General features: G+C 44.9%; 1 protein-coding gene across 2 annotated transcripts in view; it reads left to right on the forward strand.

Annotated features, from left to right (window-relative positions):
* SLC2A13 (solute carrier family 2 member 13) overlaps nucleotides 1-10,972 on the forward strand; it is a 118,308-nt gene extending 107,336 nt beyond the window's left edge. For both annotated transcript variants that reach the window (XR_014932380.1, XM_015851573.3), the window contains 3 exons: nucleotides 3,749-3,870; nucleotides 4,003-4,155; nucleotides 5,246-10,972. Coding sequence is in view for 1 of the 2 variants with exons in the window: in XM_015851573.3 (XP_015707059.1) it covers nucleotides 3,749-3,870; nucleotides 4,003-4,155; nucleotides 5,246-5,472 (502 nt within the window). In the remaining variant the exon portion in view is untranslated. The remainder of the gene's footprint in view (nucleotides 1-3,748; nucleotides 3,871-4,002; nucleotides 4,156-5,245) is intronic.
* Nucleotides 10,973-13,842: the final 2,870 nt, after the last annotated feature.

The raw sequence follows: 13,842 nt of genomic DNA on the forward strand, positions 1-13,842 counted from the left end.
AACTGAGAATTAGATCTGAGTTCTTTACCATCCGATCCCAGTGCTGGCATTTATCTCAGGGCGGGATGCATTCTTTGGAAATAAGCCTGCTCTAATGAGCTTTTTAAGAACACGAACGATAAGACGCTCCGTTTTCTTTAGCAGTAATTTATTTCCATAATCTCATTTGAATTTGGGCCTTTTAGAATGATTTTTTTTTTTTTTTTTGTATCTAAATCCATTTAAGATGCTTCTGAAGGGCATAAGAGACAATGAGAAGTTAGCAGCTTTTGTATGGGAACTAAAAGGACTGTTCAGAACGTAACATTTAGTTCCTACAAAGCCATGTATTTAGAGCCATAGAAATACAAGAGAATTTTCTTGTAGAAATACTAGAGGAAAATGAGCCTTCCTGTGCTGTGCTAACACAGCCCTTGCTCTGTAGCACTGAACACCCTCCCTGGTTTGTGGTTTTCAGTGTTGAGAATTATCCTACAACCAAATTGGCTCAACTATTAGGATAATTGAGGCTGATTAACAAGGAAGTGATCTTATCTTGTTCTATCCTATTGTTATTAGGAATCGCATCTTAGACCACCTGCAGCAGCCCTTTTTTCTCAGCTTTTAATGTGCTGTACGAAGGTAATTTAGAAGGCGGGGAGCAAAGCTTTACATCTTCTGAACTACAAGCTAAATCTGATCAAGGATGGGCTCTTTGAAACCAAATACATAATGCACGTAACGTAGAAATCTGCTGCTGTTCTGATTTATTTCCAGTCATTAGAATTGTTCACATCAATTGTCAGAACATTTACTTTCCACTGATTATAACAGATGTGCTTCCTAAATTGTCTGGGGAAAACGTGAGTGGTAAAGATTTTCAAAGTAATACTACTGTGCTTTCGCTTTGGCAGTAATTTCAGGGGGAAGAATGTGGTCTGTCCTCACCATTTATACTGAGGTGCCAATGACCAGCTCCTTGTTATTTACTTGCAGTTGTACGTAGCTGCATCATTTCACTTGTAAGCAGTTTACGTGGAACCTTCTCTCTGCTGTTCAGCTAGTGAAGAGATCAGCAGCTGCTCGTCTGCTTTCCATTGTAGATTCCTATTAGGCCTTTCATCCTAGGCCAAATTCAGAATTGTATCTGATTTTATCTTACACAGAAATTACTGATAGATTCTTTAGCACCATAGCAGCTCTCATAGAAATTGAGTGCAGCAGAATTAGCACAGTGACAGCACCCGAGTGCATCCCCGGACGTGCCCCCATTGGGGTGTTATTGTGTACATACCCAGCAAATGCAGATGTCTTTGCTTATATTCTGTGTGCCGTCCTGTTTGACTCCTGAAGAATAAGCAAAGCACATAAGTTTATTATTGCAAGCTTAAATCTGTTTTTCCTGTGCTGTTTCTCCCATTTCTATGTACTAAATATACTTCCTTGCAACCGGATTTCCTCTCAGTTACCATCAGAGAGCAGGGCAGGGTCAGCAGCTTCTGCAGTAGGAGGCTTCAGAGGTGCATGGCTTCCTCACACAGATGTGTAGAGCAAGGTGGTGGGGGGTGCATCCTCCCCATAGCTGTGGCTGTGGTTGGCTGGCACTGACTGAGGTGTATGTGAGGTAATTAACCAAGCACATCGCTGTGTGAGGCTCCTCTTCGAGCTGCCAAGCTGGCTCGCCTGACTGAAGAAACCATTTTCAGCAACAGGGCATTTTAACATGCTAATCAGTTTGTATTTACTACCAAACACCTGCGAATGAAATGAGAACAGTAGCAAAGAAGCAAATGTGCAGTTGTGCAAATGTGTGGCACCGAGCAATGCCATGATTTCACAGTGACGCTGATCTGAAGCAGGCAGCTTTTAAGGTGCAATGTGAGGTGGCAATGTCATCTCCAGGTATTAGTAATCCATCTTGCAAATAGCGTTTCATTAACATGTAAGGAATTGCTTGTTTAAGCACAAGGATAGTTCTCCAGCACAATTCAGCCTTCTGTAACTGAGATGTATCTGACCCATATGTGGTGAGTGATCAGCATGGGAACATCAGGGTGGATGCTGATGGGGAATGATCCCTGCCTGGCTGTCATGACAGAAAAGAGACACTGAGCTGAGCCATAAGAAGGAACCTGGGCAGCAAAAAAATGGTAATGCTGGCTGTAGGATTTCACTCTGAGAGAAGGCAGAAATACCACATGTGGCAGCTGCCCGCATCTCTGCCTTGAGGGACGTATCTGTCAGGGGCTGCTCAGCTCAGCTCCATTCTCCTTGTGTTATTGTTCACCCCAGAACTGAATTGATGTGTGAGCTACGTGAGGCAGCTGCAGGCCGGCACTGCCACTGAAAGGCTTTGGCTGTGGTTTCAGAAACACATTTTTCCAAGATTTCTTGGATTAACTCCTCTGTTTAAGTGTATTTGAACTCTTGGTGTCTGAATGTCCCAAAACAGGGTTGGGACTTCATGGTGATGTCTTGCTTTAAGAGTTGTTTTGTTGCTACATTCATGCCAACATCGGGATTGTTTCTGCCCCAGAATCACCCATTGAGCACCCCAGCGCTCACCAGCATTCCTCTTCAGTCCAGAGCTGGCTGGTTGTTTCTTAATGCAAAGCTTAGAGGAGAAAGATGTGCTTGAAATTTGCCTTTGGAAGCTGGCTGCAGTGGTGGTCTTTGCTCCTCTGTCTTGCTATTTGTTGCCCAGCTCTGATTTATCACCCAGTGCAGGGTTCATTCTAGTTTTTCTACATACGAGAGGGTCCTGTCCTTCACATGAGCGCTCAGCTAACCTGGAAGCGGTAGTCCAGACAGATGTTCAGTACTCTGTGACTTCTTCTCTTCAAGTAAATAACATGGTTTGCATATGAAAGGCTGTTCTCTGCCTAAGTCTTCTCTCCCAGAAGTACAGATTTTTCTCAGCTGTAGCAATTGCTGTGATTGCAGCTGAAAAGTTTCTCTCGTTACAGCAATGGTTTGTTGTTCCTTTAAACTAATGCTGATTTCCAAAAATAAGATATATAACAAAAAGACAAAGTTGTCAGAATTCCTTTAAAATACATTATATTGTTGGCACTCAAATACATGATTTAATGCCTATTCCTAGAAATATGCCATTTCTGCATAGTCCTGGGAGTGAAATCAATTTGTCTTTTTTCAGCTCAAGCTGTTACCTCTGTTCTGATGCTGCTCTTTACTTTCTAGTTTGAAATGCTTTGACCTTCCTGATTATCTCACTGCAGAGAAAAGGAAGTCTAATTCTCTTTTCCTTACAACTTCCCATTGCTGTAGCACGCTCCTCAGGCTTTGCCCATTACACCCACAGTGTGCTGCATACAGCTCATCAGTGACTTAAGGACTAACTTCCATTTGACCTAAATCCTTTCATTTTCAGCTCAAATTCCTGCTGCTGCACCTCTTGTTGCACTGTGTGGTATCTATGTTGGTGTTCCCATTGGCTTCAGTGTGAATGCTGGCCTGGTAAAGACAATCACTTGAAGGAGTAGATACAAGCCAAGTGCTTAAATTCAGGAATGTGCTGCTGGGTGCTCTCCCTAAGGCCACACACAATGTTATCTGTAAGGCTTAGGAAAATACACATTACCAAATGTAGGATTTGGTTCAAAGGATCTCGGTAAAACAGGCTGGGGCTTTTCTCCCTTAATTTCACATCTGTCAGCTTTCCCTAAGAAGCCGCGTGCCATGTTTATTGTGATACGTCATCCATTTCCATGAACATTCTTTAATATTAGATTTGATGGTTATTTTTCAGGTGCTCAAATGAAACCGCATTCAAAAAGGAAGATTTGTTCTGGGCATATAATTTCTGCCCCACCCCATACTCCTGGACAGCACTTCTGGGCCTTATTTTATACTTGGTTTTCTTTGCACCTGGTAAGTTAATGTTTGTTTTCACATGGAAGCTTAAGAACTTGTAAAGGTGAAATAATTTATGGTGAGGCTGCACATTAAACTTGCTCTTCGATTCAGCCATTATACTGAGATTGATCTGTTTTTAATTCCTAGGGATGGGTCCTATGCCCTGGACCGTCAATTCTGAAATCTACCCTCTGTGGGCAAGAAGTACAGGAAACGCGTGTTCATCTGGAGTCAACTGGGTTTTCAACGTGCTGGTGTCACTGACCTTTCTGCATACAGCTGAATATCTGACCTACTATGGTAAGGAACAGTATGTGTCCATGGACACAGTGCTAGCATTGATTTTCTGCTGGTTGGATTCTAGGTCTTAGTTGGTTTGGCTGTGAAACTGCAACTATGGATGCAGTGTTCTCAGCTAACTGTGTTCCATTAAGACCAGGGACCTGATATGACCTACCTGCAGTTTGGTTCTGCTTCCATAAGAAACGCTTCTTTCTACCCTGGAAAGAGAATCTAGGAAGTTGCATAAAACAGGGAAGCTGAAAAGATTACATGAAATATTTCACTTAGAAAGACAGCATCTGCAATTTTTCATTCCATAATGGCATCTAAGACTATTATCAGTTGTCTTTGCCAAAGCACTGTACAGATGAAGATGCTACTGATCTGCTCCCAGCTGTCCATTATTGAGTCCTGTCTGCTGGAGCCTGTGGGGAGCTGGTCAGGTTACTGCTCAGCTACAAGTCCTGTACACTGCATTAAGATTTTGTGACCTTCACATCATTACTGTTGTGAAGCCTCTCAGCTGCTGCTGTTGTTTTTTTCAGGCATCGGTTTAGCAACAAATGGCAGGTAAATATTGGGCTGTTGGTGCCTTCTTTGCTCCCCATAATTGGGGGGAGCAAATATATGAGGGGCGATGAGATCGTTCTCACTGCCAGTTATCTTTGGTAAGTGATAATCAGATGTAAGAGTCTCAAGCATTAATTTAATCATGGCTGTTTCTTTATTGCTGAAGTTTCTCATTTTTGGGAAGTAGTCTTAGTGATTCCTGTGATATTAAGAATAACTAAGAAACTTCTCATCCTTCCTATCAACTCTTTTTATTGGCTGTGCAATAATTTAATTGCTGCTTATTTCAACAGCAAAAAGACTTGCCAAAAAAGGATGAGCATTCTCTTAAACAAAATTGCTTTTGTTAATTGACTACAGCAACACAGTAAGGCAGTGCTCTCCTACACCCCAGCCAAGCAGCTGGTGGGGTTACAGATGCAGCTCTAGCCCTTGCAGTCCTTTGTGCACCATTTTGCTGTCCAAAGCCTCTGCTTCTGCCTTTCCCAGAGGGGTGGGATGCTCTATCACTGACTGTGTGTGTTCTTTTGTATTGCAGGAGCCTTCTTTCTGTATGCAGGGTTTGCTGGCCTGGGACTCCTTTTCATCTATGGCTGCCTTCCTGAGACTAAAGGGAAAAAACTAGAGGAAATTGAATCTTTGTTTGAAAGCAGGCTATGTACGTGTGGTATGTCAGATTCTGATGAAGGGAGGTATATTGAATATATTCGGGTGAAGGGAAGTAATTACCATCTTTCTGACAATGATGCTTCTGATGTGGAATAATTTTCAGCTGCTGATGTATTTAATCATGTAAAAGCCTTCTGGGGGAAAAGCAGCTCTCTGGTGACCTCACTGCCCTGCTTCTGGTCTGGTTCTCCTTTCTGCTGTCTAGTTAAAAATGCCTTCATGTTCAGAACGGCTCCATTTGGGAGGAAATTCAATATGCTCATGTTTTCTTGATAACTAAAAGCAATGGCTTCCAAAAGAGATTGAATTCCACAATGATATGTTTGCAATCCCACACCATGCTGAGGTATTTTGTGTGATGTACTGTGCCAGATGAATGTGGAAGGCTATTCTAGGTGGTCAGTGGTTGTCCTTACCTTCAGTACTGACAAAAGTTAACGTTGTAGCTAGTCAGAAAGCAGCTGACACTGGTCAGATCCCCATATCATACCAGCCTACCAGACAGCTCTTGTATGCCACACAGCAAAGGATGCTGCTGCAATAGTAGCCAGTTGAAAGGGTTAACTGATTGTAAAAGCTACAGATATCACCGGTATATCGTTGTCCAAATTTATCCCAATGGAATTTCATTTGTGTTCATTTGAGATAACCACAGAGGGCCACGGTCACCTACATGGTGCCCTACCAGGGTGTAGTCCCAGGTCGTGTCGCGGTTGCTGCTCTTTAAGGACACACTGCAGTCAGCAGTTCGTGTTGGTGAGATCCACTGCCAAACCAACATTGTGAGAGCAGGAAACTGAACCCAGGACGTGGCTGCATGTACCAGTGAGCTGGTGGTGTACATTGCTACGGACAACAGAGAGGCTACAGGCAGTTGGAAATTAACTATTTTCGTTCTCCTTTACACCATGCGTACATTTGGCTTTGCTCCTAATTTTGAACACAAAATATCATGAGCTGGAAGAAATAAAGGGAAGGGAGAGGTTTTCTGCTGCTAAATGCACAGTGGTCATTCCTCCTGTGCCTTTTGCTAATGAATAATCCAATGGCCTTCAGTTTATCTTCCTATTGCAGAGTGAGTGAATCCCAGCAGATTTTTCCTTCAAATGCCCTTAGTCAACCAGTGTCTTTCCAGATCGAAAGAATAATCTTAGTGATGGGTATAAGCCTACATCTCGTATTAATTGCCTTACTGAAGCATTGCAAAGCTGTCAAGAAACCGTCAGGCACAAAAATCGAGTTGGCTGCCTTCAGCGTGGTAATGAAAATATTAATGGCGTTTTATTCACCTGCCGTGATTGCTTGCCTTGGCAAATTGAATTTTATGCAGCTACATAAAAGTGTAATGTAATTTTTTTTTCCTTGCCCTGTTTCCTTCCATGGCTTCAGTTCTTCAGAGGTATGAATTTGAAAGCGTAAAACATTCAAATTCTTATCTCTGAAACCTTCGCTTCACGAGTGTGCCTGGAGGCTGCTCCCCATTCGCTTGGTAAAAATACATTTATTTTTCATTGTGTAAGGATTCATGAAGTTGTTGGGTTCACTACCTTTTGTAGATACACTTTGTGGGCTCTTTTTGGATTGCAAAATTATTTTGAGTGCAAGAGAACTGTCAGAATGATGGCGGACACTTGTTACTAAGTTATTTTTATTGGACGATATGTGGAGTTTTCATTGTAATCACGAAGTATAACGCTGTGCTGTCTGATCTTATACAGGAGAGGTCTCTTACTCTCTAATTGTTGAAATTCAGTGATTGGATGGATGCATTTTGGGTTATTTTCTTTTTTACTTCATAAATCAAAGAAATATTTTTAGAAAGAAGATATTTTAGAGCATCTTTCTGTAACTTGACTGGGAATAAAAGGGAAAAGCATAGCAAGCAGAGGGAGCAAAGAGTCTGCAAAGAACAGACTGACCTGGAACCTCTGACGGGCAGTGACAGGGCTGTATCCCAAGCCTCCACCCTCCTTCCCTCTCTGTAAGCACACAGTATTCACAGGCATGTAAGCACCAGCAGCTGGAAAGGACCGGTTCTCCGGACCTTTATCCAAAGGCACCGGTTTTAGACCATCTGTTAGGCTGCTGCCGCTTCAAAGCGTCACCAAAGGTGCAGTACATGGAGTGAGAGAAAGGGATGCTTGTCACAGGTGAGAATGAACTTCAGGGTGAATTGGTTTCTTTCTGAAACCAAAAAATATCTGTTGGAAGACCCTTCTTCAGAGCAGGTTTGTTATCCAGAGCAGCATTGGAGTAGGTGCTTACTGCCCAACCTGTGCACACTGGGATGCTACACAAAGACAGACTGAGGCGGGTATTTCCTGGCTTTTCAGGGCAAGGACTTACGGCTCAGATCCCCCAGAAGCATGAGCCCAAGGTCCCTTGATGGAAGCAGTTTGTGCACCCAGTTCCAGCACTTACCTCCATGTCCACAGGTAGAGGACACAGCAGCATTTTAGTGGCATAACCAAAGTGAAATCCCTATGAAAACTGCTGTCACAAGATCAGCCTCTGTTTTTTCTTGCAGGCAGTGCTGGGACTTTTTAGCAGCAGAAGACCATCTTTCTTTGCCCGCCTTGTTTCATGGACGTTCTCAGGAGCAGCACTCAGTTGTGTGCAGCAGTAGGTTACTTCCCACACTACAGTTCAGTCTCTCTCATAGCAGTTATCTGAAGTTTTACATCGTGGGCCCTTTTTCTTGAGGCAAAATGATTGAATCACAAGCACCTGGTTTATTGTCACAACTTCTTATGAGGATGCAAAATATATCGGCTTCTTTGCTGCCGACCCCCTTTCCTACCCACAGAGCTGGGCTTTAGTCTTCCTCTGGTTGCTTTACACAAAGGAAACATTCCACACCTTATAAACAGCGGACCTACTACCAAGCATTATGTCTCTTAAAAGCAAGATCAAATACTTGAAATTTACCTTACACAATTAGGGTTTTATCTTTAGAATCTCTGAACATTTATAATGTATGAAGATAATGAAATAAATGTTTCTATTTTACAAAGATTTTTATATTTGTGCATATACTTTTAAGTTTGAAGAAGTTTCGCTAAGGGTAGTGCTGGTGACATTCCAGACAGAAGAATACACATGCAGTGTAGTCGTGTCATTTCTTATGCCAGAAGGTTAATTTATGAGGTAGCTGAAGTAGTACAGCTAAGCACAATGTCGTTCTATGGACAGCTTTCTGCAGGAGGTGGGTAAGAGTTCCTTTGCAGGGACTGCACCTTCATTCAGGTATTCAGTGCATGAGGAGCTGCTGGTAGAGCTGCGCATGGGTCACACGCTGATCACAGCGGTATTTCAGGAGGTATTTCAGTAGCTCAGATTCTTTACATGTTTGGGCCTATGAGCAAGAATAATAGGAACAAATCCTGATGAGTTTTTAACCTTTTATAATTTAACTCACCGTACTTCACCAATAGAGGTTTGTTAACCATGCTGAAATTCTTACAGTGTTGGGGGGTGAAGTCATTTGCAGCTTGTTTCTTCCCACTGTCACTTTGCTGCGGGCAGGCTGAGGTCAGGGGCCTTGTTTCCCCCCTTCATGGGGCGGCAATAGAGATAGCAAAGCGAACACTTCCTTCCTCTCTCACTCAGTTTGTTCCCAGTTGGGCACTGCGAGGAAGTTCTGACTCTGAAGGTCACTGCGGGGCTCCCGGCCCTGGGTGAGGGTCTGTGGGTCGGTCAGAGCAGGCTCTGTGCTTCTCAGCCTCATCCCCCCCTCCACTACTCTCAACACAGTGCTGCTCCAACACAGACACCTTGCAGTTCTCCTTGCGTTTGCCTTAGAGGCTCTGCAGGCCAAACTCAGCAGGGAAGGGGCAGAGCCCTCGTTGTACAGAGTGGGAGCCAAGTCAGAGTAGCAAGTCCTGCAAAGCACTTTAATGAGTCAGATATCTCTGCACTTTTCCTGAGAGAGCCAAGCCAACCAAACCCCATTCCCCATTGGGAAGAAAACAGAGCTTTGTGTACCAGGCCAGAAGCAGATAATGCCACAGTATGTGCTTTATGGCAAAATGTGTTCTTATTGCAGGTAATATTTACAGCTTACATGTAGCTGCTGCCTATCAAGTGACACAATTGTTCTCTGGATTTTAACGAGTCACATTTTTTGTGCAAAACTCTTGGTGGTTTTCTATCAATCTCCATCGCCTTGTGTACAGTACAGTAAGCGTAGTCCACAAAGTGGTCTAGGTTGTGGCAGTGTTAAAACCGTCAGCACAGTAAAACCTAGGTGAACATTGTTCAAGAATATTGTTGTTTGTGATACCGGGAGGTTAAAACTCCTCAAAGGCAACTATATTATAGATTTTAAAAGTCTGAAAAAAATATATATAAATAATGGCAATTCTTATCTATTTTGTGTATGTTTTCATATAGAGAGTTTTTTATGTGCCGATAACCATCACTGTAGTGTTTTGTAAATGGGTGTTAATGGTGTTCCAGAGTTGTGTATATGAGCATTCCCTTTAGCCAGGCTGAGCTGTCAGTGTGACCCAGCGGCATGTTTTTAACCTCTCCACTCCGCTCCTCGAGGCTCAATGTCAGCTTCACTACAGCACACAGGGAGCTGGACCAGAACCCGGCATCGGGAACCTACAGTTCACCTCAGGCCCCACTTCTTCATGTTTTTCCTACACGGTGCGTGGCAGCTGAATGAGCTGGTGTGTGTAATTCCGCAGCTTCAACTGTGCTTCAGTTGCACTCCGATCTCTCAGAATTCAGTTTGACATTTCATTGCATTTGCACAAGTAAAGGGAGCGCTGATTAATTGTGAATAATGTCCCTGTATTTCTAAAGGAAACATCCGTTCAGGAAGTGTTGAAATAAAGGCAAATTTCTCTCGCTGCCTTAAACAGACTTTGGAGAGGACTGAATGTAGGACCGTCGTCGTGGCTTCTGCAGGGGAAACTTCAGCTGGTGAGCTGGGTGCTGGGGGAAGCCCAAGGGTCCCATGGTGCTGGGCTGCCCCAGCTCATGCCCTCACCCTTCCTGGTGTGTGTCCGCTGTCTGAGTGCTGCTGGGCATCCAAATGGTGCTCATGGAAGTGATGGGATGATTGTTCTTGATGTTCTTCATGTGCTCCAGTGTCCTGCTGGTCCGGGGCATAGTGGGAGTCGGCACAAGTCGTGTGTCCGCCTTTCATCTGGAATCTCACAACCCCACAAAGGCATCGCCCGGGTCTTTCTGCCACGAGTTCTCTTTAGGGTATTTGAGACTTTATTGGAGACCAAATTGGTAGAAATAAATGCTTTTGTGTTCCATAATAACGGTGCCATCAGGACGCATGGAATGGTATTTGGTACAGAACAGGTCTTGGCAAAACTCACTGTCAGGTTGTCCAAGTTATTTTGTTATCTTAACAATGTCAGACGTGCCATTTCCTTTTGCAGCCAGTCAAGCCTGTAATGTATGAAAGTGTTGTACATTTTCTGAGACTTCAGTGATGTATAATTATTTAATTGACTTCTGTTCTGATTGCTTTAATGACGTTCGGTCTTTACATAAAAGTAAATATCTTCCAAGAATTGTCAGTGCCAGAAGTGTAAATGAACAAAATAAAAGGTGATACTTAATTACAGAATTCTTCCTCCAGGTTCTGTTTGTTTGGATACACGTAGAGAAGGAAAATGGTATTGCCCAGCAAAAGGAGCTACAACAGGCCCTGGGCTTACCAAGAAATAACAGAAGGAGTAGAATAATTTGGGATAGGATTGATGTGGTCTTAAATAGAATGTTTTTAGCCAGAGAGTGACAGTGGCCTGTTAAAACAGAGCTACTAAGGGCTGTAATTAATTACAGCTCATGCTGAGGGGCAGACAAATCATGCCAAGGTGATGAGTAACCAAGGACAGCTCCTCAGAGGGCCGCAGTGCTCCCTGCCTCCTCAGCAAAGCTGGCTTTGGGGACAAGTGGGAGCGGTCCTGCTGCTTCCCTATATGTCCCACTCTGTAGGTCCACTTGTGAGGTTCAGCCTCACCCTGACCAAGCTGCGGCCCTTTGTCCTGGGGCCTGGGAGCTCCCAGCAGTGCTGCCGGGGGGATGCTGGCATTGGGATCCCGCTTAACAAGTGCTGTGTCTGCAGGATGAGCAGATTGAGCTCATGGATTCCATGCTGACAGGTGATATGTTTAGGTTTGTGGCTGACAGTGCTTGTAAAGGTGATGAATGGCTGCTGTTCAGATTATTTGTCACCAAAACCACACAGCGGCTTTTGGAGTAATGAAAAGCTGGTGGCCCTGCTGTCAAACGCTCCATTCTCTGGGTTTCTCCCGTTCCCTCTGTTGCAGCTGCTATCACAGAACAATTACCCATCGATGTGTTGCTGCTGAAAGGAGCCTGGACTGACTGGACTCTGTGCAGTAACCAGGTTTCCTTCCAATCTCCTTTTGATAAACTCACCTGGCAGTGCAGCAGCTGCAGAAGGAGATGTTTGATGGTGGCCCCATAGCAGGTCATCCTGCACAGAGGAGAGGACGTCTCCATCCCCGGTGGCCCTGCAGCGGGCGGCCTCAGCCCCGCTGTGGAGCGATGCTCTGGAGGAAGCCCTGCTGCTAAATTGGTGCTTGGTTTCGTCTTTTCACAGTGTGATGACATCAACTCGTCTAACTACTGCCAACGAGCTCCTGTTTCCAGCTCAGGAGCTCCAACAATGTGCCCATTTGCAGGGAGTGTTGCTTCAGGGGCCAAATCTCCCCGCAGACCTCCTGCTTTGGGAGAATTACTTCGCTCCAGGGAACAGAGCACATTTCTGCAGCATGATGTATTGCCTTGTCATCCCAACAGCCACAGCTCTGGGTCCTGTGGCTGAGCCAGCTCCTGTGTGCTGAGTGGGGCACTGCTGCCATTCATCACAGCCCTCTCACTGCAAGCTTACCCAACACAGCTGGCCTGGAAATGTTTTATTCTCATACAGTGACTCTCTTGCATCCTCCTGCTTTACTTTCACTGATGTCTTCTGCACTGGCACTGAGCTCCCTGTAGGCTGCTGTACAATCCCCTGGCTGTACCATCCCAGGAGTGGCTGCAAACCATGCAGGGATTGTGAGGGTGCAGGCTGGGAACCAGAAGCAGTGTGGGAAGGTGGGAGGGAGAGAGGGAGGAAGGGAGGGAAGTTGGTGTTTGGCTCACAGAGCTTTGAGACCTCACTGGAGCTCAATATCACTGCCTCAGAGGGGGCAGCTGTGACATGGGTAAGTGGGACAGTCACTCTCAACCCGAGGAAAAGAGGCTGAGGAACAGCAGCATCCAAATGTCATTGGATTTGCTGGGGATAGGTGAGGATTTGGATGCAGAGAGCCAATACTTTTTCCAGGAAACCTCATCCTTCCTTAATCAGCTCTATGCTAAAACCCTTAAAAAGGCAATTCACAAACAGTTCCCACCTGAGAAATAATCATTTGTATGGAGACTTAAGCTCCTCATTTCACACATTGATAATCCTTCATGAAAATGGAATAAGGATTTCTATGCAGTTCACTGAGGCTGTTGGCGCAGTAACGCCCGGCTCCAAGCTGCCCAAGGAAACCCCGCCTGATTCCTTACCCTGCAGGATGCTGCCATTACAGCTGATCTTACAGAGGAATCAGGGTGTCAATGCACACTGAGATCGCTTCAGACTGAAGCTTGGGGTCACATTTTCAGTCTGTTTGTCCACCTATATTTGTTTAGAGATGCTCAAAAGCTAAATACTTCAAAATGCTTCTCCAGTGGCTGAAAGGAACACGCTGCCTCATTTATGCTGCTGCCAGCCCAGGTACCTCTGCATAGGCCGCTATGTTCCTGTGGTTGGGTTGCAATCACAGGTAAAATCGTAAGAAAACTGGGTTCTGTGGGCCGTCATCTCCCTGCGCTGGGATACCAGCCAGCAGGGGCTGCTGTGGAAGTTCCATAACACTGAGTGATCATTGGTGCCTTACAGAGCACTGGGAGCTGCTGAGCCTTCGGCAAAGCACTAGGATTATTCAGATCAATTATCCCCCCTGTGAAGAAGATGATCACAGCAGGTTCAGCTCGGAGATGCCATGGCAGTTTGCTTTGACAATCAATTGAGGCAAGCTAGAAAAGAAAATCTGCTTATGTCGAAGCCTTAGGAAGTGGGAGGCGAGTTGGGTAAATGATAGTTCCACAGTGCAGCAGTTGGGCTGCGCAAATCCCTGCCCGTGTCAGCAGTTCATTTATATAAGGGACAACATCTTCTAGTTTCAGATGTAGGAGCCGGCGGAAAATAGAGCCACTGGTTTGGTGATGAGAACAAAGGGTGGCAAAGAGGCTTCAGTGCTGCGTGACACGCACCCCTACAAGCACATGACCTGTACTGCAGGATGGAGAACCAAAAGAAGCTGACCCCGTGGAAATAAGGGCCGTGAATCTGCTGACAGCGGCCCCAAGGGAACAAAGGCAACATGCCGAGCTCCTGCGCTGCGTGACGTAGCTTTGCGTGTGAAGATGTGT

The sequence above is a fragment of the Coturnix japonica genome, chromosome 1 (genome assembly GCF_054131305.1).
Source record: "Coturnix japonica strain WE chromosome 1, WE-NBRP24, whole genome shotgun sequence".
NCBI classification, from domain to species: Eukaryota; Metazoa; Chordata; class Aves; order Galliformes; family Phasianidae; genus Coturnix; species Coturnix japonica.